This window comes from Leuciscus leuciscus (genome assembly GCF_965113295.1).
Source record: "Leuciscus leuciscus genome assembly, chromosome: 4".
NCBI lineage: Eukaryota > Metazoa > Chordata > Actinopteri > Cypriniformes > Leuciscidae > Leuciscus > Leuciscus leuciscus.
This window is the reverse complement of record NC_138728.1, coordinates 5,691,406-5,714,198: the sequence shown is the minus strand read 5'-3', so window position 1 is coordinate 5,714,198 and position 22,793 is coordinate 5,691,406. Positions and strand designations below refer to the sequence as shown.

The 22,793-nt window shown below is 39.5% G+C and overlaps 2 protein-coding genes and 1 long non-coding RNA gene across 9 annotated transcripts in view; 2 read left to right on the top strand and 1 right to left on the bottom strand.

Moving 5' to 3' along the window:
- Positions 1 to 5,277, top strand: part of cdk17 (cyclin dependent kinase 17) — a 55,291-nt gene extending 50,014 nt beyond the window's left edge. For 2 of the 7 annotated variants that reach the window (XM_082168431.1, XM_082168432.1), the window contains 5 exons: positions 1,506 to 1,611; positions 2,163 to 2,205; positions 2,481 to 2,571; positions 2,686 to 2,763; positions 3,563 to 5,277. In XM_082168431.1, coding sequence (XP_082024557.1) covers positions 1,506 to 1,611; positions 2,163 to 2,205; positions 2,481 to 2,571; positions 2,686 to 2,763; positions 3,563 to 3,600 — 356 coding nt within the window. In that variant the 3' untranslated portion in view covers positions 3,601 to 5,277. The other 5 variants (XM_082168436.1, XM_082168437.1, XM_082168433.1 and 2 more) reach the window with 5 other exon arrangements.
- Positions 5,278 to 5,352: 75 nt separating this feature from the next.
- Positions 5,353 to 22,793, bottom strand: elk3 (ETS transcription factor ELK3). Its single transcript, XM_082168459.1, has 5 exons — positions 22,296 to 22,793; positions 13,006 to 13,214; positions 11,929 to 12,696; positions 7,979 to 8,101; positions 5,353 to 6,402 (listed from the first exon to the last, which is right to left on the bottom strand). The coding sequence occupies exons 2-5, from the start codon at positions 13,210 to 13,212 to the stop codon at positions 6,310 to 6,312; spliced, it is 1,191 nt and encodes a 396-aa protein (XP_082024585.1). The 5' UTR covers positions 13,213 to 13,214; positions 22,296 to 22,793; the 3' UTR covers positions 5,353 to 6,309.
- LOC309497992 lies at positions 6,409 to 7,375 on the top strand. Its single transcript, XR_014205784.1, has 2 exons — positions 6,409 to 6,624; positions 7,003 to 7,375. It is a non-coding gene; the product is annotated as an uncharacterized lncRNA (long non-coding RNA).

The window sequence follows — 22,793 nt, the reverse complement described above, 5'->3', positions numbered from 1 at the left end:
TTCAACTCCAGACATTACGACACTAAACACACACACACACACACACACACACACACACACACACACACACACACACACACACACACACACACACACACACTCACCAGACGTGTCATAGTGCTGAGACTCAGAAGTGCTTCTCACCAGCTTTAAAAACAAACTGCAACCATCTGAGCTGCCATGCTTCTTATCCACACACACACACACACACACACACACACTCACACACTATTGCATGGAAACTGTGAGATCACATGGTAGGTTACCTCAGTTCAGCTGAAATGCTGTCCGGCTGACTCTCACCTGATGCGTTCCACTGCTCATCTTGGTGTGGAAATAGTTTTTAACAGCCATATATCTTTTCTTTTTTTTTATTTAGTTTTCAAAACTATAGTTTTTAAATGTAGCTCGAGTAGAGCATGGCTCTAGCAATACCATAGTTATTTGATTGATTTCCAGGGAGTGCACTGAATGCAGTGTAAGCTGCTATGGAGAAAAGATTCTGCCAAATGCAGAAAAGTAAATAAATCACTCGTGTAATATACAGGCTTCCCACTGTCTAGAAATATCAGTGAATTTATAAAATAGTGGTTTTCAGCAGTGTTATTTGTTTTTTATTCTATTTTTTTAAATCGTTTTATTAATGTTTTAAATTAGCTTTTATTTTTTAGTTTTAGTTTTCATGTTAATTTTAGTTTAATTTTTAGTAAAGTTAGATGTGCTTTTGTCATTTTCTTCGTTTTTCTTCTTTAATTTATTTTTATTTCATTTTAGTTTTTTTTTTGTTTTTAGTTATTTTCAGTTGATCATTTTAGTGCTTCAGCTTAAACTTATTTCAGTTTATTGCCAATGCAACATTTCAAATTTTTTCAACTAATATTTATATTTTATTTTATTTCAATTTTATTTATTTATTTTTTCAATTAAAAGAAATGTTTTTAATAGTTTTAATGTTAGTTACAACAACCCTAGTTTTCAGTCTTAAAAATTCTGGACATTTCTATAGTGAATAATCCAATTTTCCTCATTATCCCAGATCTCTTTTGCTAGAGATAAGCTCAAGAAAAATGATATTTTTCATATAAATCCTTCATATAAAAGTATACAAATGACTGGAAAGATCGTAGTCAAAAGGTGTGCGATCTCTGAATTTAAGTCATGTAAAATCCAAAATGTATCTCCAGCAACAATGAATATGTATGGATGCACAATATCAGTGATCATATTATTGTCCAATAAATATATATATATATCATTTATATAATAAATTCACTCCCACCTGTGCTTACTCATTCTCAAACACACACACACACACACACACACACACACACACACACACACACACACATTTATACACTCACTCACTTTTTCGGCCATCATATCAATTATTGGCCATAGCAACATAAATATCAGTTCTGTTTAGAAAGTGTTAACCATGTTTTTCAAGGAGTGCTAAAATGCAGGCAAGGTCTAAAGTAAGTGTTGTTCTGGCTTTGTGTGATCAGGTACTCCTACAGAGGACAGCTGGCCCGGCATCTCATCCATCGAAGAGTTCAAATCCTACAACTTCCCCAAATACAAGCCTCAGCCCTTCATCAATCATGCACCCAGGTACCTGCATCGTGTGTGTGTGTGTGTGTGTGTGTGTGTGTGTGTGTGTGTGTGTGTGTGTGTGTGTGTGTGTGTGTGTGTGTGTGTGTGTGTGTGTGTGTGTGTGTGTGTGTGTGTGTGTGTGTGTGTGTGTGTGTGTGTGTGTGTGTGTGTGTGTGTGTGTGTGTGTGTGTGTGTGTGTGTGTGTGTGTGTGTGTGTACAGGTGCTGCTTTGCCGTTTCATACAGTGTGTTTGTTACGAGTTTGTGTACTCAGTGACTTTGCTGTGGCTTCGTGTGTTTGTCTTGCCACACAGAGCAAATGTCCATGACCTCAAAGCCTGTGTGTGAGTGTGCCGACGCTGCTGTGGGAAAGTTTGTGTATGTTCTGGTGTATGTTAGAAATCCGTGTGCGTGCCAGTAAAGCAGGATTTCCTCTGGAATTTCTGAGGCCGTGTGCTTCCTTCCTTTCGTTTGCCAGTCTGATTTGTCAACCTGCCGATGGTCACATATCTTTCTCTCTCTCTCCCTCTCTCTCTCTCTCTCTCCCTCTCTCTCCCTTCCCATCTACAGGTTGGATACTGAAGGAATAGAGTTGTTATTGTCCTTTCTAAGGGTAAGAATGTGCCAGAACTATGGACTGCATCAAATATAGGCCTACACTTATATCAAACAATTATAAGGCTTATAAAAATATATTCAGAGCTATTAATTGTTTAAGATGTGTACTCTCAGTAGTTGTAGTAATAGTAACAATAATATTTATTTTGCACACAAATTTAACTACTTTTTAAAAGGTTTTTCCTTTATCTTGGATGCCGTTAATAAAATAAACAACCCTTTATCAGTCTGACAGAGCCATCCTCATTTATTTTTATGTTTTCTCCATAGTATGAGTCCAAGAAGAGGATCTCTGCAGATGAATCCATGAAACAACCATACTTCAAGAGTCTGGGCATGCGTGTGCAAACACTGCAAGAGAGTGAGTGCCCTTACACACACACACACACACACACACACTGCTCATGTACCACTGCATGATCACACACTGCTCACTCACATGTCCTCATTCTCATGATGTGCTGTGGTTCTGCAGACATATCTATATTTACACTGAAGGAAGTGCAGCTTCAGAGGGACCCCGGCTACCGGAACTCCTCATACCCAGAGACAGGTGTGTGTGTGTTTGCTTTCATCAGTGCTCTGCATGCATATTCAGAAACTCTTTATTCTGTTATAGTGGTCAACCAGTGTGGGTAACACTACACTATGTAGTTTCTGGAACTGACACTAGGGGGCACTGTTCGTAATAGACCAATAGAGATTGACCAGGTCAATTAATGGGGATGATTTTGGGTTATTATTTGCGATTAACTGATACCTGTGCCTCTTGCAGTTAAGATATAACTATTGTATAAAATAAAATAAAACTTTTTTTTTTTACAAAGAATTCTCAAAATTAATTCATTAAATTTCTTTCTATATATATAAATATTTTTTTTATTAAATGAATTATTTAAATGTATAACATTTATTTTATATATATATATATATATATATATATATATACACACATATGTGTGTGTGTGTGTGTGTGTGTGTGTGTGTGTGTGTATGTATATAATGTGTAATGCAGAATTTAAATCACTTTTTAAATAATGTTTTTATAAATAAATGTATAACTATTTATTTATGCATGTCATTTTAGAATTATTTTGTAACCTTGTACGCCCTGTTCTCTCCTAATAATATAACTAATATAACTGCAATCATTTTAAAATAATTACGTATGAAAAATATTTTAGATCCCATCTAAAAAAATATAAAAAAAAAAAAAAATTATATATAATGTTGTGGGTGTAACTAATTAAATTTAATTACAATTTTTAAATTTTTTTTTAATTAATTTGTAACTTTGTACATTTTGTTCTCTCCTCCTCTTCATTCTCTTCTTTCTGTCTCTCCCCTCACAGGAAACAGCAAGAACAGACGGCAGAGCATGCTGTTTTAAAGCTGCGTTCCCTTACACTCTTGCCCATCACAAACACACACTCTCACACAAGCACACACACAAACAAACACACACACACACTGGACGGATCAGGTCGATGGCTCTTATTCCGTGACTGTGTTTGTATAGACTAACTGACTAGTCCCCCTCGCTCTCTGAGAGAGGGTGTTTGTTGCGTGTGCATGCGTGGTGAAGGGGAATGGGCTGAACCCGCTGCCCCCCCCCCCTCCCCCCCATCCCCCGAGTGTCCCGCCTCCAGCATGCAGCCTTGAGCCAGAACGCCCATCGGCCCCTCGTCTGGACGCCTTCCCCCGTGTGACGCTTAGGGTGTGTGAACATGTATATATTTATTGACGGAGGAGTTGTTTTGCTGCTAATTGACTACTGTCTCTTCGTAACTTCCTCACTCTCGTGCGACCCTCCTGGTTGTCTCGGACCCATCAGTCCCACGTCAATACCTTTTTTTTCCCTTTTTTTTTTAAGAACGATTCAAATTCTGTTTGAATGTTGATATCGCAGCTGTCCGTTTGTTGTTATGTTGGTTTTACAGAGGTGAAATGCGTGTTTCGAATTTACTTTTCGATTTTCCTGGCATGCCGATTTCACTTCAAGACAAAACCGAACGTCCTGAAAAAACCTTTCCTTCCCAAATATTCATTCCTCAAGTTTTAAAGCATCATTTCAAGAAAAAAAGAGAGTGGATATGTTCCTCAAAGGCCGCGTCCCGTGAACGGCCTGCTCAATCAGGGACCATCTCAACCAGGTGGGCTTCAGAAAGCTGCAAAACGAGGGCGGAAAAAGCAAACACTGGACCAGCAGGAACTTTGTGACCTCACCATTTTGAACTGAGAACCAACTTTTCCCCTCTTTTGCATTCATTCATTCGTTCATTCACAGTGATTACTTCCTGTCGGAACTGAAGTTGCTCGTTTGTCAGATTTTTAATTTCTTTCTTTTACAGTCGGAGCTCCTGATGCATCATCAAAACCAGTTGCAAATGACTTTCTCCTATTAATAGAGCTCCTCTGTAGCTTCCGAGTGTGTGCAACGCTTGTGAAAGAGCGAGAAAGTGTGAGTGTACGTGTGAATATGGAGATCAGTAACTGTACAGAGCCCCATTGCTCCATGCAAGTAATGGCTATGAAGATGAGCTAGTTTCATTAACAGTATTAAGAGATTTTTTTAAATGTTACATATTGACTCTTCTGTGAATTATGGTATCTTAAAAGTGGCATGTTGGAGTCCGACTGTCCCACATGTGTGCTTGATTTTATTCAGAAGAGAAAGATATTGTGTGTATAAAAAGAAAAAGTAACGACAACACAAAAAAAAAAACTTTTTGACAGCAGCGTTGGACCAATGTTTCTTTTCCCAGCATTTATAAACATGAAGAACCCAGAAGATATCAGATTTTAAATGACTGTTTTGAATTTTTTCTGAACTGACAGATGTTAATTAATATTGTAAAACCGGAGTCGATTGTTTCTGGAGAATGCGTGCGCGAGTGTGTGTGTGAGTGTGTGTGTGTACGTGACGCATGGAATGCGTGTTGTCCTGTAAGCTCCGCCTCCGACGCTCTCAGAACACCTGCGATCGGCTGAATTGACCGTTTAACTCTTTGTACTGCAGATATTTATTTCTCTTAATCAGTGAAGTAAACATGGTCTGTTTCTTACAGCGAACTCTCTGTCGTCTGTTTATTACATTTGTGTTTGTGTGTGTGTGTGTTTGATCAGACGCGAGGATGGTGAGTCGCATTCAATGCTTGATTTTATTTATAAAACACAAGGCACATTTTCTTGACTCTTAAAAAGCAAAAAAATATATATAAAATCAATACGAGAATACACTTTTTTTTTTTTTTAAATCAATTCATTAATGAAAAAAATAACCGGAAGCTGTTACAAAGCTTTTCTTTCCAATATTGAAATGGAATTTCGTCTATTACAAAATGTATTTAAGCAGGAAAATAATACAAATACACAATTCTTACACAAAAGGCACAGCCGGTAGTACATTTAAAGCACAGTGCATATAACGCAATTATACAATATCAGACAAACAGAAACCCGGTTCACAGCCTCAGAAACATAAAAAAAGAGACTTAAATGCTAACGAGATTCCTTTAATATGGTTTAAATGTTTCTTTGAAGACTGGTCGACAAAACAGGGAGATCTTTCCAGTTGAAGCACCTTGGGAATGGAGAACTGTTGGAAAGCATCGTGTTTTGAGGAGGTACGGGAAGTCTACGCTGGTTTGACGTCGTCCAGCATCGTTTGTCTCGATTTGAAACGGTCGAAGAGACTGAAAAATAACCTGCCAAAAAGGCCAGTCTTCAACATGTTCTCCAATAAAATGAGACTTGCAGATTTTCTCTAAGGCTCCATTTCCAATGACTCACCATCTTCTCAAAAGGACACTTCATGTTCTTTGGCATTACCTCATAATAATTCCCTATTTTAAGAGCTTGCGGAGGAATTTGGTGAGCTTTTTTGGATTGCAGCCCGAGTTGAAAAAGAAAACACAAATGTTTGCTGGTCCAAAACTCAACAGAACTTGAAGGGTGCTATAGGTGTAGGTGACCACAAGAGGGTGAAGTGCAGTCTGGCTCAAAAAAAAAATGACATGAAGGTCCATAATTCCTTCTTAGTGTAAGAGTAAAGGGTATAACTCTGGGGTGGGGTGTGGATATATGAACTGTCCAGAAATCAGGATTTCTGAGCGCTGGAGGACAGGAGGAGGGAGGATGAGTCCAGGTTGGGGAGGGGTACCGGGAGCGGCCCGTTCAACAGGGTGGGGAACTGTGAGAGAGTCAGAAAGCAAACAGAACATTGAGGTAATGCTACACATAGTCAATCACAATGTGTTCATGTACTAGTAACTGTGAAGCAAATGCTTTTTAGTGTTTAAAAAAAAAACATGCAAATTATTGTATCAGGAAGTGTCGTATAATGGTGAATAGTAACTTGACCAGGCCAAATACCGTAAGGTCACGTCTTAAGGGCCAAATCTTATTAAGAAATGTCCATGTAATTTTTAATAAGAAATATATTATTATTATCATTATTACTAATGTTGTTTTTATTTATTTTTATTTTGAGGTTAAATACTACCTGACATTTTATTTATTTAGTTAGTAGTGTTTGTATGTTGTCATTATTAGGTTGAACTTAATAAAGTAATTCCCAGGTCTGTTATATATATATATGAAACAAAAATTAGCCTGTGGGACCAATTTTAGCATTGTGATGATTTAATGATTAAAATATTTACTTTATTATTATAACACATTGTGAAGTTACAACTGGACTTCATAAATTTACCAAAAAAGTCAAAATGCAACAAAAAAAACAGCATTTATTTATTATTTCTTTTGATTTTTAGGTGAAATATGACCTGAGTGTTTTTATTTTAAGTGTTAAATATCTTCCCTAATACATTTTTCTTTGTGGTTCACATAACAAACACGTTCGTAGTCATAAGGCATCATGGTAGCGCTAGGAGAGGAACTTCCTGTTATGTGAGAGCTGACTATACACACAGACAGAGTCTTTTTCAGTTATCACCCCCTCCCTTTTTTAACAGGAAGCTGTTTTTCCCCCATATCCAATGCAGAGCGGAAACATCTGTAGCTTATTTCCAAACCATAAGACACACACACACACACTCATACACCAGTAAATCCGTTTCCCGGAGTGACTTGAAAACATCTTAAAAGCATCTTTTTTTCAGTTCTTTATTTTACATGTATAGAAAATAATAAAAAAAGAAGAATGGCATTTTAAAAAGAAAAAAAGAAAAAAACAGACGAGCAGCAAGAGTTTTCCACCGCAGCCAATAACGTCAGGAACGACAGTCATGTGACCAACCAGAAAACTCCCACTACAGCCGCCCAGGGAGGAAGTGAGAGTGGGGGAGTGAGTGTACGCGTCTGTGTGTGTGTGTGTGTGGTAGTAAAAGTGCACATCAAGATCTGTCACTATTCCTGTAAAGGCAGGGTCAAGCAGTCGCTGTGATTACCATAATGGTTTCCTGATGCCTAGCGATGTTTACAGTAAAGACTGGAGCGCTCCCCTTAAAAAGCAAGATGAGCATAAATATACAGTTTGCTTTGTCTTTTTCGCTCGCTCACACACACCTCCCTACACACTCTCCCTCGGGTCAGAACAGGAAGTATCCACAGGATTTCCCCTCTCGCTCACATGAAAACTGAAACACGACACCAAACACAAACGCACGCTAGCAAAACACAAGCAAATCCCGTTCTAAAAACACGCTCGCATGTCAGTGCTAAACCAAAATAAATGAACAACCACATTCTCACATTCAGATTCCTATTTGTAATAGGTGAAGGTTTTGGGAATGTTTAGTGGGTACCTGAAAGAGTGAACTGTGGCCTTGTAGCCTGGCGGGGCTGAGAGGGGCTACGGGACTCAGGCTGCTCCAGAAATGAATGGAGGACAGGAGAGGACTTGGCGTCAACAGCAAACCAGAGGGAGTCTGAAGAAAGAGGAGTAAAGATGGTGTTGTGAAAGGGGGGAACAGGAACATGAGATGGTGTTTGTATTAGTCACTGAAGTCATGGATCATGAAATCCCGAAACTTTGGAGAGACGAATGTGAGACTCTGCATGTCCGTGCAAGTCTGTGTTTCGTTTAGCAGGCAAGGCTATAGCATGTGAAGCCTGTCATGTGACGAAGTCTGAGCACCCCTTTAAAAAAATTCCCAGTTTTTGTTCAAGTTTGGAGCGTTAAGGGTATGCAGTTTATTTAAATTCAACTGTCCTGGACATCGATAATATGTCTGAGCAGTCTTTGTGCAATCTGGGGTTATGAAATAACTGTCTGTTGTAGATGTTTCAGGATGTTTAAAGCAACAGTTCACCCCCAATTAAACTTCTGTCATGTGCTCAACCTCATGTCATTCAAAACGTCTTCTGTGAACGTGTCCCAAATGCTCTTTTCTGTACAACAAAGACGATGGTCACTAGGGCCCAGTTTACACCTGGTATTAAGATGCATTTTGGTCGATCGCATCACAAGTAGACGAGGGAGACACATTCCCGTTTACACCTGGTGTTTTAATCCATCTCTTTTGTCAACTTTCAACCACTTCTGTCCTGATTTCTTCAAGGGGAGGGTCTATGAATGGGCTTTCTCAGATCTAGATCTTTGATCTAATAAGATCGCGCAATATGAACGAGACCGGAGATGACAGAAAAACACAGAGCAGTAGCATTTGTTTCTGCTCTGACAGCAACAAGACCATGCGGAACACTGTGAGTGTGTGTTAGAAATCAGGAATGGCGAGAGAACATTGTGTTTGGTACGTTTTTCGTCTTCAAGCCAAGCTTGGGTCTTTAGCCGACAAAGTTTAAATCCCGTCTGGCTAGAGCGCTTCCCATAATGTTTACGCAATAGGTCAGTAGACTGAGAGTCTTTTGTGGCTGTACGAACACATTCGACCTATCCGACCTATCCGAACGCATCCGGTCTAATGCGTTTCGTCTACCTCTGGAAGTGGTCGAAAGTAGACAAGCTCAAAACGTTTCAGACCCCGTTTACACGTGTATTTAGTGTCGTCTACTTGTGATCCGTTCGACCAAAACGCATCTTAATACCAGGTGTAAACAGGGTCTAGGGAATGTCAAACAGCAAAAAGCCACCATAAATAGTACAAGTTGACTGAAGTCCTACAATAGGAACAAAAGATTTAAGACCCTTGGATGAATTTTCACTTGTTGTAAAGAAAAGAGCGGCTTAACTTCTCCTTTGGTGTTCCACTGAATAAAGCCTAAAGTATACTTTATATGCGCATGCTAGGCTATGAGTAATGCGTGTGGCGTAAATTTGATCATCAGCATAGTACGCGCCTTGTACACAGCAAGCATTTTTCTAACTGCGCATTCTCAGTTTGCACATACGCCTTGATTTCTCTTGCACTTATTAGTTGGTCCACAAGGTGGCAACATTGCCCGACCTGTTCACAGTCGTAAAAAAGGGAATGCTATAGAACAACAACAAAGTACTGGAGACGGTGTGGTGAACAAATGAGTCCTATTGAAGAGATGAGTCCGAGGACCCCATTAGTATGGGGGGGTGGTGGCGCAATGGATAAGACACATGCCTTTGGTGTGAGAGACCCGGGTTCGAATCCACTGTGAGACACCAATGTGTCCCTGAGCAAGACACTTAACCCCTAGTTGCTCCAGAGGCGTGCGACCTCTGACATATATAGCAATTGTAAGTCGCTTTGTATAAAAGCGTCAGCTAAATGAATAAATGTAAATGTAGTATGCCAGTAGTATGCCTGATCTAAATCTGTTCTTGCGATAACTTGTAGCTAACATGAGTTGTCTAAACTGTTAATAATAAAAATAGTAATATACACAAATAAACATTATTTTATGGTTCTTTTAATAAAAAAAATTAAAAAAGTGTACTTGTAACATATTGCGCGGATTATTACGATAAAAAATAATGACAATTATAATTGCATTACGAATTGCTGTGAATACGGTAAGGCAGTATAAGCTCAGGTAACGCTCAGCTAGCACGATCATCGGATAACGTTAGCTGTATGCTATGCTACTATCTAAGCTAACTAAAAAACACACTAACAACGAGAAATGTTTAATTTCACAATCTATAGCTTCGGTTAAATACTAGTATATGAAACATATAAGTTAAAATACATTAATGACTCGTTATAACGTAGCACAAACGTCTTCTATAATAGAGTGATTTTGTGTGATTTGTAACCAGGCACTAAAGCGATTACCCATAAAACGTGCTTTGAACCAATCGGATTGCTTGGGTCCTAAGCTCGGACTCATCTCTTCAGTAGGACTCATTTGTTCACCACAACGGCAACAACAGCAACAACAACAGACGCCCACATTGATGAATGCTTGTGTGAGGGGGTTGAGGGATACCCGCTCTAGTTTATAAGAGTACAAAGACATTTTTTGGGTTAAAACTTCTAGAGAGAAATAGCGCACGCTATCAAATGGTGCATAATTTGAAAGATGATGCGTTCGGCTGTAAGAATACGATAGTGTTCACGTCAGCATTGAAGTTGTATGGGTTTGGAAAGTCATGAGGGTGAGACTATTATGACGGAAAATAAATTTTAAGGTGAACTGTCCCTTTAAGAGAGAAAGTGAGAGAGAATTCTACATGAGCGTGTGGCTTCCCATGGGTCATGGACTTTGGATCACCAGGTTGTGGCTATAGGGCAGCATGTGAAATCAATTTCTCGTTCTCGCTCTGTTTTTCTCTGTCCTGTGTCACTATGCTGTAGTGTGCGAGATTACGGACATATGGCTTTACTTACAGGTTTCTCTTCTCTCGCTTGTGCCCTTCTGTCTGTCTTTTCCCTCGTCCTGTCTCACTCTACCTCTTTTTTTTTTTAAACGTCCACCTGCCACACAATTCTCCCTACACACCCAGTAAAGACTGTATAGCTGTATTACCAGTAGGCTATAGGTGTGTGTCCTGTCTATTTGTTACCTGTTGAAGGTCTATAAAAAGTGCCTGAGAGAATGTTTTTGTGTTCATTTGTAGCTCTGCTCCAAAACCTAAAAACCTGCCAACAACTAAATGAAACCTGATTCGAAAGCTCTACACTCTCACACAAAACAGGGCAAAATTTGCATATTGCTAAGCTAACAACATGATTTAACCAAGCATAAAAATAGTTTGCACTTATATAGTACATAGTCCATCTTTACTTAGACTACTTTTATTAAATGTCTAATGTGCTAGAGGGACTAGAGGGAGTCACTGACTCCATTTTCATAATCAGGTTTCATAATCAGTTGATTCCAGTAGAGCTTCACATTAGCATGTTGCTCATGCTAATCTAACAACACTATATTCTATTGAGCACAAAAATATCTACTTTTCATTTAAATTTGCACAATCTTTATCAATAATGTTTGGTATTAAATTAAATAATAGTATTTTTTTTACATTTTATCTTTTAGTTTTAAGCAATTGTCACAATGCGTACCTTGCCTTTTAACAATTGATTCCGATAGAGCTTTACATTTGCAGGGTTGCTAAGCTAAATACATAATATTATAATAATCCATAGTTGTGTCAGTTTTTATGTAGCCTACATTTGTTGCAATGCATTCTGGGCTTATCAGCTATTAGCCAAAAGAAGTCACTGTGTATTTTGCCCATATTTTGGAAACAGCTTTTGCTTTCATGCCTTAAAATGCTGTCTAGATAGGCAGCTCACTGAGTTTTTTTGGAACAGATTTTATGCGTGTTAGGCTGTGTGAACATACAAATACAAGAACATGTGACATAGTTTGATACCTGTGCAGTGAAAAAGGCTGGCGTAAGGGACCCTGAGGGCAGTGCTGGGCTGTTGAGGGCGATGGAGCCCAAGTCACTTCCTGAAAGCAATATGGAAGGGGCGGAGATTTCCAGCCCTTTGGGTTTCCGAGCTTTGGGAGGCAGTCCGTTGCTACCGGTCCTCCTCTCGGGAGGCGTGGCCTGATTCTGGGCTCGCTCCCTGTGGCCGGATGATAAATTTAGAGGCTGAGCGATCTGCTCTGATTCGTCTATGCGAGCCTCCGGGCTCCGCCTCTGCCGCAGCATATAGACAGGGCTATGAGATGGGGAGGGGCTGCGGGACGAGCAGGGGGAGGATTTCGAAGTGAAGAAAACATCCGCGGATGCAGGTGGCGGTGAGGAAGCGAGGGGAACGACCTTCTCTGATCGATTAGTGACAAACCGAATCACTGTTTGTCCCTCCTCCTCTCGTTCGCCACCTCGCTGCTTCTCGATTTTGATTGGACGCAGTAGCGGAGGCGGGCTTTGGAGGGAACTGACTGTGAAGGACGAGTACAGACCAGAGTGAAGATACTCATTCCTACAGACGGGATTTCTCAGCGATGACAGCGACAGCTTCGGAGACTCCTCCCCCTCACCGTCAGACTCCACCTCCTGTAACATGACGCCCCCTGCGACGTGACCCCCGTCCCGACCGAGCTCCACTGCTTGAGGATCCATCTTCAGAATATCAGGGAATGAGACGAACTTGTACACAAACTTCTGACCAATCACCTTCTTTATGATATTCTGCAAGAGAAAGAGGATGATTACAACAAACTCTCATTGCAGTTTGTAACTATTTTACATTTGTTGGCCAATCCGTACGATCTCAGTCATACATTTTAGTACGATCTGCCCCACTAACTGTTAGGTTAAGGGGTGGACCTTAATGGTTAAGTTTCTTCTAAAAATGGTACAATTCTGTATGAATTACATTGTATAAATTCCACGAAATCATGTAAAATAGTTACGTTTTCTCATGAGATCGGATTGACGATTATCATTGGTCAGACGTCTGAAAGACGCTGTCAACTGTGAAATGTGAGCTTGTGTAACCTTGTCATAGTAGTAGCGTAGTGCTCGGCTAAGTTTGTCGTAGTTCATGTTGGTCTTGTTTTTGCGGAGGCCCCAAAGTTTGGCGACTTCTTCCGATTTGAGCAGCTTGAACTCGCCGTCATTGGACGTCCAGCAAATCAGGTGCTTATGGCTCTGGTCCAGCAGCAGCTGCAGCAGAAACTGCCACAGCGTGATGGCACTCTCCATATCTATTAGACGAGAGAAGTCACATTATTAATATCAACAATATATTTAAGCAATAAGCCTTCTACATGAAGATTAGCTGATCTAAATCCACTGTAAAACACGGCTTCAAGGGGCTTATTGCTTTTATAAAACGGTTACTCCACGAAAAACATTCATTTTAATATTTATTTTATTCATAAAATAACCACCAGCCACAAAAACTATAACGTTATAACACATTTATTGCTCCGCCAAGCATTGTAGTTCCAAAGAGGTTGCTAAGCAACACATGCAGCAACAAAGAATCACAAACGGCAGTTGCGCAGTAATACTAATGTAATGTGGTCACAGGTGTGGCTCAACCAATCAGAATCAAGGACTGGAACTAGCCGTTTTATAATTACATTTTAATAATCATAATCAGGCTGATATTCTTTTACAAAACCTAGTTTGATGTCTTGCTACCTTAGAATTTTGGCTACAATGAGTTATTGAAAGTCGCAATAGCAACTAAAAATGCTGCTTGCTAGATTTTGTAACAATGCTGTTTTTTCCGGTACGGATTTAAAGTAACGTGAACGAGGTTAGAGTGTGGTGTAATTTCATTAAGTGTCTATCTAATTTAAATTAGCCAAGGTTACACTCTTGCATTGCTTGTTTATTGGTCAAGAAAAGGTGGCATGAGGACGTTTTTTTTAATGACCCTAACAAGGTTTGAGTGTCTGAAGGAAGATCTTGTGGTACCGCAAAGCCAAATTTAGTCTGTGTCTGGATGTGTACGGACCGGCGCCTTGAGCTGATAATCAGACCTCTTTCCAGGAGTGATTGCGTTTGCTTAGTAAAAACTTTCCTTTAACCATCCATGCAGGTTTCTCACAGGAAGTGGTGAAATGGGAGAGGCCGGAGCATCAGTCGGATAAATACAGCCACATTAAAGAACGCGCGTTCGTGCTCCTGAATCCATCCTCTCCCTTTAATTTCCCCTTTTCCCTCTGCACTCTTCATCTCTCGCATGAACAAAAAAACGTCATTCCTGGGTGCCCTCCCTCAAACTCAGCAAGCATTTCCTGTTCTGTTGTACATTAACGCACAGGCTCATAAACAACAAAGGGCTATCAGACAGAAAGACTTGACACAGGAACGGCTCGCAAACAAGCAACAAGTTCCAGCATCGACCGTCCCTCTTTGGGATGGAGGTGTCCGTTCAAAGGCAGACAAATACACCCACTTGTGAACACAGATTACGAACAAGGCAAACATGGAGTTTGTACACAAGACCCTGTTTATGAACACTGATTAAAGGGACCAGGTAGAGATAAGGGGGTTAAGGGGGCACAACATAGTTAAAAAACCGACAAGCTTTAAGGGAATTTTTAAACGTATAGGTCACCCCCCAAAAAAAATTCAGATCTATCATTTTCACTACCGCTTAGAAGTTTGGGTTCAGTGATTTAAAAAAAAAAGTAATTTATATTTTTATTCAGCAAGGATCCATTAAATTATCAAAAGTTACAGTAAAGACTGAAAAAATGTCAAAAGCTGCAAAATGTATCACAGCAGCCAATCAGCATATTAGAATGATTTCTTAAGGATCATGTGACACTGAAGACTGGATGCTGAAAATTCAGCTTAACCATTACAGGAATAAATTACATTTTAAAATATATTACAATAGAAAACAGCATAAATTGTAATAATATTTCAAAATATTACAGTTCTGTATTTTTTTAATTAAAAACCGTGGTGAGCATAAGAGACTTCTTTCAAAAACATAAAAAAAATCGTAAACTTTTGAATGGTAGTGTATGAGTTCTGTTTTATCAAAATACCGTCTGATCCAGAATAACATAGGGAAAAAAATGTGAAGTTAAACACTTCCCTTTATATTATCTGCCGCTGAATCCTTGAACAATCACCCAAACCGTCATTATCAGACCTTCATACTGACAAAAGTAGTGCAACATGCAAAGACGCACATACTCAATCTTTACACATTGGATGGCCGCCCATGTTGCAGATAAGGATGGTTGGATCATCCAGTTTTTGGGAATGGATTTCAGAGCAGAAAAATGCCTAAAAGTGCTCTTTATACTGTGGCGCTGTGGTTGGACACAGACAGGAAGCTGCGATTTCATGAAACAGGATGTGCATAAAGATATCTACTCTAATTCCTTCAAGAAACCTTAGACATTTGCAGAGTTATGACACTCAACATGATTTGAGTGATGTTAAATCTTCCTCCACTACACTTGATATTTCTAAAAAAAAATTTTTTTTTTTTTTTCAGCACACTCTGATTTAGACAAAGTTGCAGTCAATATGGAAGTGGATCCATTGGGTGTAAGATAAGAATTTTGTAGTACACAGGAGTAAGTTGCTTCATGTATGTGGTCTGGGATTGACTCCAACAGGAAGTGGTTTAATGTTAAAAGCCCAACAGTGCAGGAAGTTTAAATCTTGCTTGGGCCACTTCCTGTGACTGCTGACGTCATGCCCTTTAAGCCACACACTTAACCTTAGCTTAATCATAACCTTTTGCTCTTTGTCCCTGGTTACATTTTGGGAAATATTTCCATTCCACTATATATCCCACTATATCGATTACGAATCCTGTCCACTTTGACCAGGGGCTGAAACATATGTTTAAAAAAAAAAAAAAAAAAAATATATATATATATACACTGCCTAGCCAAAAAAAAGTAGCCGTTTGGATTTAAATATGCAAATGCTAAAGATTCTTGGATCATTATTGCAGTGATTATTATGTTTCTATCATGTTTTTGGCAGTTCTTCGAACCCTTATTGATGCAGTTTGTAGCTTTTCATTTCTTCAACAACCATGTAGGAACTGACACATTGTGGCCATATTCCAGGATGACAATGTCAAGATTCATCAGGCTCAAACTGGGAAAGAATTGTTGGAAAGTCTTTGGGAAGTGGTGGAAGAGACTTTACTGAGTGCTGAACTCTTGCATTGTCAATACAAGATCTTGACCAAAAAATGATGGATGGAAATAACATCACAACATTTATTTCCATCAAAAGATTTATATATAATTACAATTAGAGTTCAGTAGTTTCAATAGACATAAACATTACTGCGTTAAATTAAGCTTTCAATCATATGCTTTCAAAATGTTTCCTTTTGTGTTTCATAGAGGAAAGAATGTCTTTATAATAACAAGAGGGTGAGTAAATGACCACAGACTTTTCATTTTTAGGTGACCTATCCATTTAAGACACCCTGCGTAAACTAACCGTATTGTAGAATAGAGTTTCTGCCTATTTTTTGTTCTTATTTTCAGTGCAGGAAGACCTGGGTGGAGGACAGAAAGGACCTCAGGTTGAGGTCTGACAGCCGTCGGAAACCAGTTTGACTACAATTTAAAGCAGTCAAATGTGTGTGTGTGTACGTTTATACACACTTCTCAGTTTTAACTAGCGTTACATCATACCCTTTGGTAACTGTAAGTCAGTCAAACAGGGCGGGTTTGGCGTTTACTGCGGCCCTCCTGATGTCTGAGCCAGAGCTCTCCCGAGACGGAGCGCTAGATTGAGAAATGATGCTGGCTGAATCACTAGTGTGGATAGCTCTGACACGGAGAATGTTTTATTGGCCAAGAGGAACTCCCTGGTTGCAGACTGCCTTATTTTGGGAAAGTCTTTGTCATAATTTTGACAAAGACGAACAAGCATAAACTTTCACCCTGGTTCTCGCTCATCAAACTGACGGCTCTGGAAGTCATCAGGGGATTGATCAAATAATGAGCCTTAAGGAGCAAACAGGACAGGCTTACATCAAACCTAAACCACTTACTCTTGGTTCGTCTGGACCAAAAAAACAAAACAAAATTATACATTTAGTCCTGGTTTGCTTAGCGTTTACACTGTCATTTTTAACACTGAACCTAAGAACCTAAGAAAGAAAAATCAATTTTGATTTCATGTTTGCTTTACAAGACTTTAATTTTAGTCTTTTCAGATGCTTTTGATTGGAACATCAGCTAGAGTGAGTGTAAACACACACAAACTGCATGATTTGGCCAAACCTGTGGTGACAAAGGAGGAAGTGCTTGAACAACGTTGCCAATTCAGTATACAGATATTAATCAGGAAGTACTGTGCACTTGTACACACACACACACACACATATATACACTCATTCATTACCCCTCTACATATGTGACACAGATCTCATTATACAAGCTCATACAGCAATTTACAGTTAGATCTCGTACTCCACACTTGGGCACAACATAAAAGCTCACCGTACGCCACATACTGTCGCACATTAATTTTTTTTCCCAAAGAAGCAAAATGAAACCATTTCCTGCTCCAGCATCCTCTGAGCGGAGCATCTGCGTTAAACGACCGTAAAACTGTCTATATCAGGACTTCCTCCAATTCTCCTTTGAAGGGCGTCTTCCTGGGAATGCCGATCCCGAGCTGAAAGGTAGGAATTCCTGCCGCGGGGAGCAAACACAGGAACGCGAGGACCACACGGACACAAGGCACAAATGGGAGGTTTCCTCTTCTCTTTTCGTGCTGGCACAAAGCTCTCGCCCATATGGACGTCTATAGACTGACATGTTGCATGTGAGACCCTGAAGAACGGACTCATGGATTCCTAGATTTACTGCCCTAATCAAAGCGAATAAACACAACTTAAACACTGATTTCAAAAGCTCGAAGCCGTTTGGAGAAGTGCCTGCGTGGAACGTGGCTGTAAAAGTCATTGTTATTGCAAGAGGGGAAAAAATGTCTCCCTTTTAAGCACAGTTGCTGTGTACAAATGTGATTTGCATGTGCAAATCTGGAGTTTTTGTCTCTTTATTGTCCTTCAGTGTGAGCAATGGAATAAACCATGCAGAAGCAAAGTTTGAATCCTTAGTCAGGAATTTTTAAAGACAGTTTGATGAATAAAATGCATTTAGGCTTGTAGAAAGGGTGGGAGACCTCCTGACACACAAATAAATAAAAGACAGTGTGCGCTAAACAAAAAACACACACACTCAAACACAGTGTGTCTGCACTGCCTTGGCTCTGTTGTTATGCCACTGTCTAATGCATCAGCTTCATGGTCATTAGGTTTAAGGCTGTTTTTACACATTTCATAATGAAATAAATTAATCATACATATTGGGATTCTTTCACAAACTTCTACACATCCCCATGCAAATCATGTTTGTCTATGAAGCATTTTAACAATTCCGTTCATTTACACGACAGTGCCGTTTTGGGGGCCTGAAAAATGCAAACTTTTGAAAACGGGTTTCAAAGTGCACGTTTATACGTTTATAGAGAGCGATACTGTTATAGTCTCCATGTAAACCACAAAAACTTGAATTTGTGAAAATGGTGACGTCATGCGCATACGTATTAAGTGTTCAGACTATAGGAGCATAGTGTTTCTTTGCAAAGTGACATCGCCAACTGTACACATGAATAATACAGAGTTTTTAGTTGTTTACGTGGATCCGTGTAAATTGGTGATCGCATTGTTTTTACTTCCTTTTCGGCCTAAGCCTTTCTGGGTCAGTACGTATACCTTGGGTTGTTTCGCCAAGTGTATAGTGTAAATGCAGATATCGGATATGGGTCACTTTTATATTGCATATAGTCAACAAATTGGAGTTGGGCATCAAGACCAGCAGTGCAAATCTGGCCTTAGTTCTGATTGAACATTTCCCCCCCGCATCAAATGGTGCAGAAAATGTGAAAAAGTCCACAGATACCATCTGGGCCTACACATCAGAAAACACACTGTTTTACTACATTAAATGCTTAGATGCCACGGACAAGCTCTCACATTCTGTCTTCATGCCATAGGACCTCAGGAAATACACTGGAAAAAATATTTGAAATTAGTAGAAAATATTTAGTATTATCTGCAATTTATAATCGGAACTAAAAAGACTAGTAATTTTTACTCAAATATTTGATTTATGTATAATCTCTGGTGTATTCATTTCAAATTAGAACCATTTTGCAATAAGGTATAAAAAGTAAAATCTACTTAACTTTACAATTCAGAATTCCCATAATGCACTGGGGAATTATGAATTAATATTTATTCACTTCTTGAAAGTTTTACTGTAGTAAAGTTTAGTGACTTGTTTTGCGACACCTATTTTGCATAAACTTATAAACTCTATGTTAAGACTGTCTTAAGAACTACTTTGACCAACTAGCAGATAGAGAAGAGTTACTGTAATCTGTCTCACTTTTCGGATTCAAATTAGACCAATCTTATGGCTCGTTTCCACTGAGCGGTACAGTACGGTACAGTACGGTACACATTTATTTCTGTTTCCACTGTCAAAAGTTGTGAATGGTACCAAAATGCCGAACCGTACCGTACCACTTATATAAGTGATTTTTAAAAGTTAGGATCAGTTTTGAAGAAAAAAATGAGATGACTAACTTTTAAGACTAGTCTAAGCAATTTATGCAGCCGGCAACTCGAGTTCATTTTCTACAGCTCAAAGATTATCCATTGATCGTTAGCATAATTGTGTTGTCTGTACCAAAAATTCGAGGTAGTTGTAGTTCGTTTCCGAAGCCTCTTCAATGTAATATTCATTGTTAATTTAAATGTTTTTTAGTTTTTTTTTTAATCATTTTAAATGCAAATACATCAGAATTACAAGTTGAGAAAATATTTTAAAGTCACCATGAAATCAAAATTGACAATTGTTATTTTTTTATGGAATATTGTAGTATTTATAAATGATTTATCAGTGCAAATAATAATTTTCTAAAAATCATGTGCCCACATAATCTTTAATTAAAATCCCTTCCCTATCTCTTCTTTTCTTTGATGACGAGGGCGGGACAACCTGTCACTCACATGAGATCGACCAATAGCAAACCACAATCAATTCCCAATAGACAAGTCTACATTTTTTCTTGTTCGAGAAGCTATTTCACTTGAATATACATTCTACAGGGAAGAAAAGACTATCGCAACTCCGGCTAACTTTAGATTTATACACTCACTTTATTCAATATTATGTTGCAATGTAATTTTTTCAAAATGTACTTCTAATAAACTGTGTGCAAAACAAGTCATATTTCCAGTGTAGCCCTACAGCAGGATGGCTGAAAATGAGAACTTTCTCAACACAACAGATCATTTCATTTTTACAGCACTGAAGCTCCAAGAGTCAATGGAAACCACCAAGTAAAATCACCTTTAAATCTAACCAACCCATCTACCCATTCAGGAAGTAGGAGCCTGTAGACATTACACACAGTCCGAAGCAGAAGGCAGCAGCCTAGTCAATCAGTGGCTTATCAGGCAGCATTTACTGCTTGATAAAACTGTTTTTTAAACTTTCACACATTGCCGGTGTGTGTGTGTGTGTGAATGGGAGGAGAAAGAGGAGGTGAGAAGACGATGAGAAGGTGGACTCTCTCCAGCACAGAGTGACACGCTCACAGCTTTCAAGACAGTGCACAGTGTTTTGAATGGCCCCTAGACAGCTTTTAAACACCAAACTTGCCGTCGCACTCACAAACCCCTCCACTGTAGCGCCAGCGGAAACTCATAATGAGATTAGTTGGTGTGCGCAGACATTACTTCGCCATGACTAAATGTGCGCTCTTCCTGCGCACACAGACTGCAGTGGAAAATTCAGGGAGCTCCTGCTGAAGAGAGGGAGAAAAGAGAGCCGTGAAGGACTTCTCTCCACGACCACATTTCTCCAGAGAGATCTGCAGCTCTTGAAATTACGCAGACAGATCTGAGAATGTCTGGCTGTGTGTGTGTGTGTGTGTGTGTGTGTGTGTGTGTGTGTGTGTCCGTGTCCAAATAGCGGCTCCAGAAAGAGTGTGGACACTTAAAATGGCAGTGTATTTAATAGCAAAGTATCAGAAAGGGTTCGGAAAACGTTTGCTGCATTTTACTTCTTGCATCTAAATGGCAGTTTGATGGAAAGGACGGTTCCTCTTTTAAACCATTTCAGGGAAAGTACAGAAAGTCTAAATATAGTAAAATACTGATATAGTCCTACTAATTATTACCATAGATTGTTTTATCACACATAACTCGTTTTTAAATGTAAGCTGGAGACACCAAAACCTGCATAACTGCAAATCTACCAATCTAACCATACAGGAAGTAGATAGGAGGAACTTTACACACAGTGCGACAGTGACTGTGTCCAAAACTCCAAAACAGAAGGAAATGGCCTCGAAAGTGGCATTAGTTTTAAAGGAAGATGACACAAGCACACTATTAAAGCAAAATATCTTATTTTAAATGATAAAACAAGAGTTCAAGTATCAGTATTATTTGGACACTTTCTGGTTGTCATAGTTGAACATGTTCATGAGTTAATAACCTGCGGTGAACTTGAGGACACCATGGGTTAGTTCTGAGGAAAGCTCTAGCATCATCTGCTATCTAATGCAATGAAGTCTCACTCATGTATGAGTGACTTACAGTACGTGTCCATAGACTTTTAGCGATCACAAACATCGATCACCCTCAGCATATCCAGATGCAGGGGTAACATCAGCTCTATAGGGCTGAACTGAAGTTTCTTTGTTTGCCCCAATGACTCATTTTCAAGATGCTGTCTGCTGCCAGTTTCAATCCGGAAGCGCATGGCAATTAGTCTGCTGCTGTTTCCAGACAAACCAGAAACTCTACTAGTGCGTTTAAAGCGCCAGGAGCCAAAATTCAGCCCTTTCTAACAGCCCTGCTTTCAAATCTACAACCAACAAAAATGTTAGAAATATACATCATGAACTCGTGAGATCAACAGGTATTCAAACCTTCATCAGCCGTGCGTAAACTGCGCGTAAGTAACGGGAACGGTGGATACTTGAAGTGTCTTGTGTGTCTATTATTGATAGAAGAGATCCGTTGTTTTTTGTTTGTTTTTTTTCACATACATTTCTTTCACTTGTATAAATTTAAGTCTTAAACATCACTTCTGAACATTTCAAACAGCTCCTTCATTTGGATAGGCTCTTTCTTTTTTGAGGATATCAAGTTTCAGTCCTGTACTTTGGAAGGTTTCTTCCTTTTATTGTTATTGTGAAGTAATTATACATTTATAAAACATTCAGATAGTTTGGATGGATTATCCACATACCTGTGCGTAATGGTCGGGCTTTTTGTGGTCCTTTTTCACTTTATTAAAAAGAATTCCGTATAATGCGCTGTTTTTCCATGCTGTCGGCCGTCTCGGCAGCTCTCAGTCGGACTGTAATGGGATCCCGACTGTTTTCTCTCTCTCTCTCTTTCTCTCTCTCTCTCTCTGAGCAGGAAGTTGGTGCAGGCAGACAGCGAGCCGGCTCACTTCCTCTCGCCGTGCGCTATTCCCCAGGCGCTCGGCCCGTCTGTGTAAACACGCTTTTCCTCCTCCAGCCACTATCCGACATTCAAGAACACGAGCACACACGCGCGGACGCGGATGCGCGCACACGCAGAATACTGTAACCTGAATCTGCTGAGAGCTGAGCACACTGACGTCATTCTCTTCCTGCCCGGGACTCGCCGGGAGGAGCCCGTGTTCCTTCCTCCACACACATTTTGTGTGTGTATGTGTGTGTGTGGGGGGGCCTGGTAAACCCTACATTATGGGCCAGGG

Excerpts from the sequence above, each read along its gene's own strand:
- elk3 (XM_082168459.1), bottom strand. The coding sequence starts at position 13,212 with ATGGAGAGTGCCATCACGCTGTGGCAGTTTCTGCTGCAGCTGCTGCTG. Across the intron at positions 12,697-13,005 it reads TACGCTACTACTATGACAAG|AATATCATAAAGAAGGTGAT; the intron begins GTTACACAAGCT and ends TTTCTCTTGCAG. Across the intron at positions 8,102-11,928 it reads CAGCCTTTTTCACTGCACAG|ACTCCCTCTGGTTTGCTGTT; the intron begins GTATCAAACTAT and ends CTCTTTCTTCAG.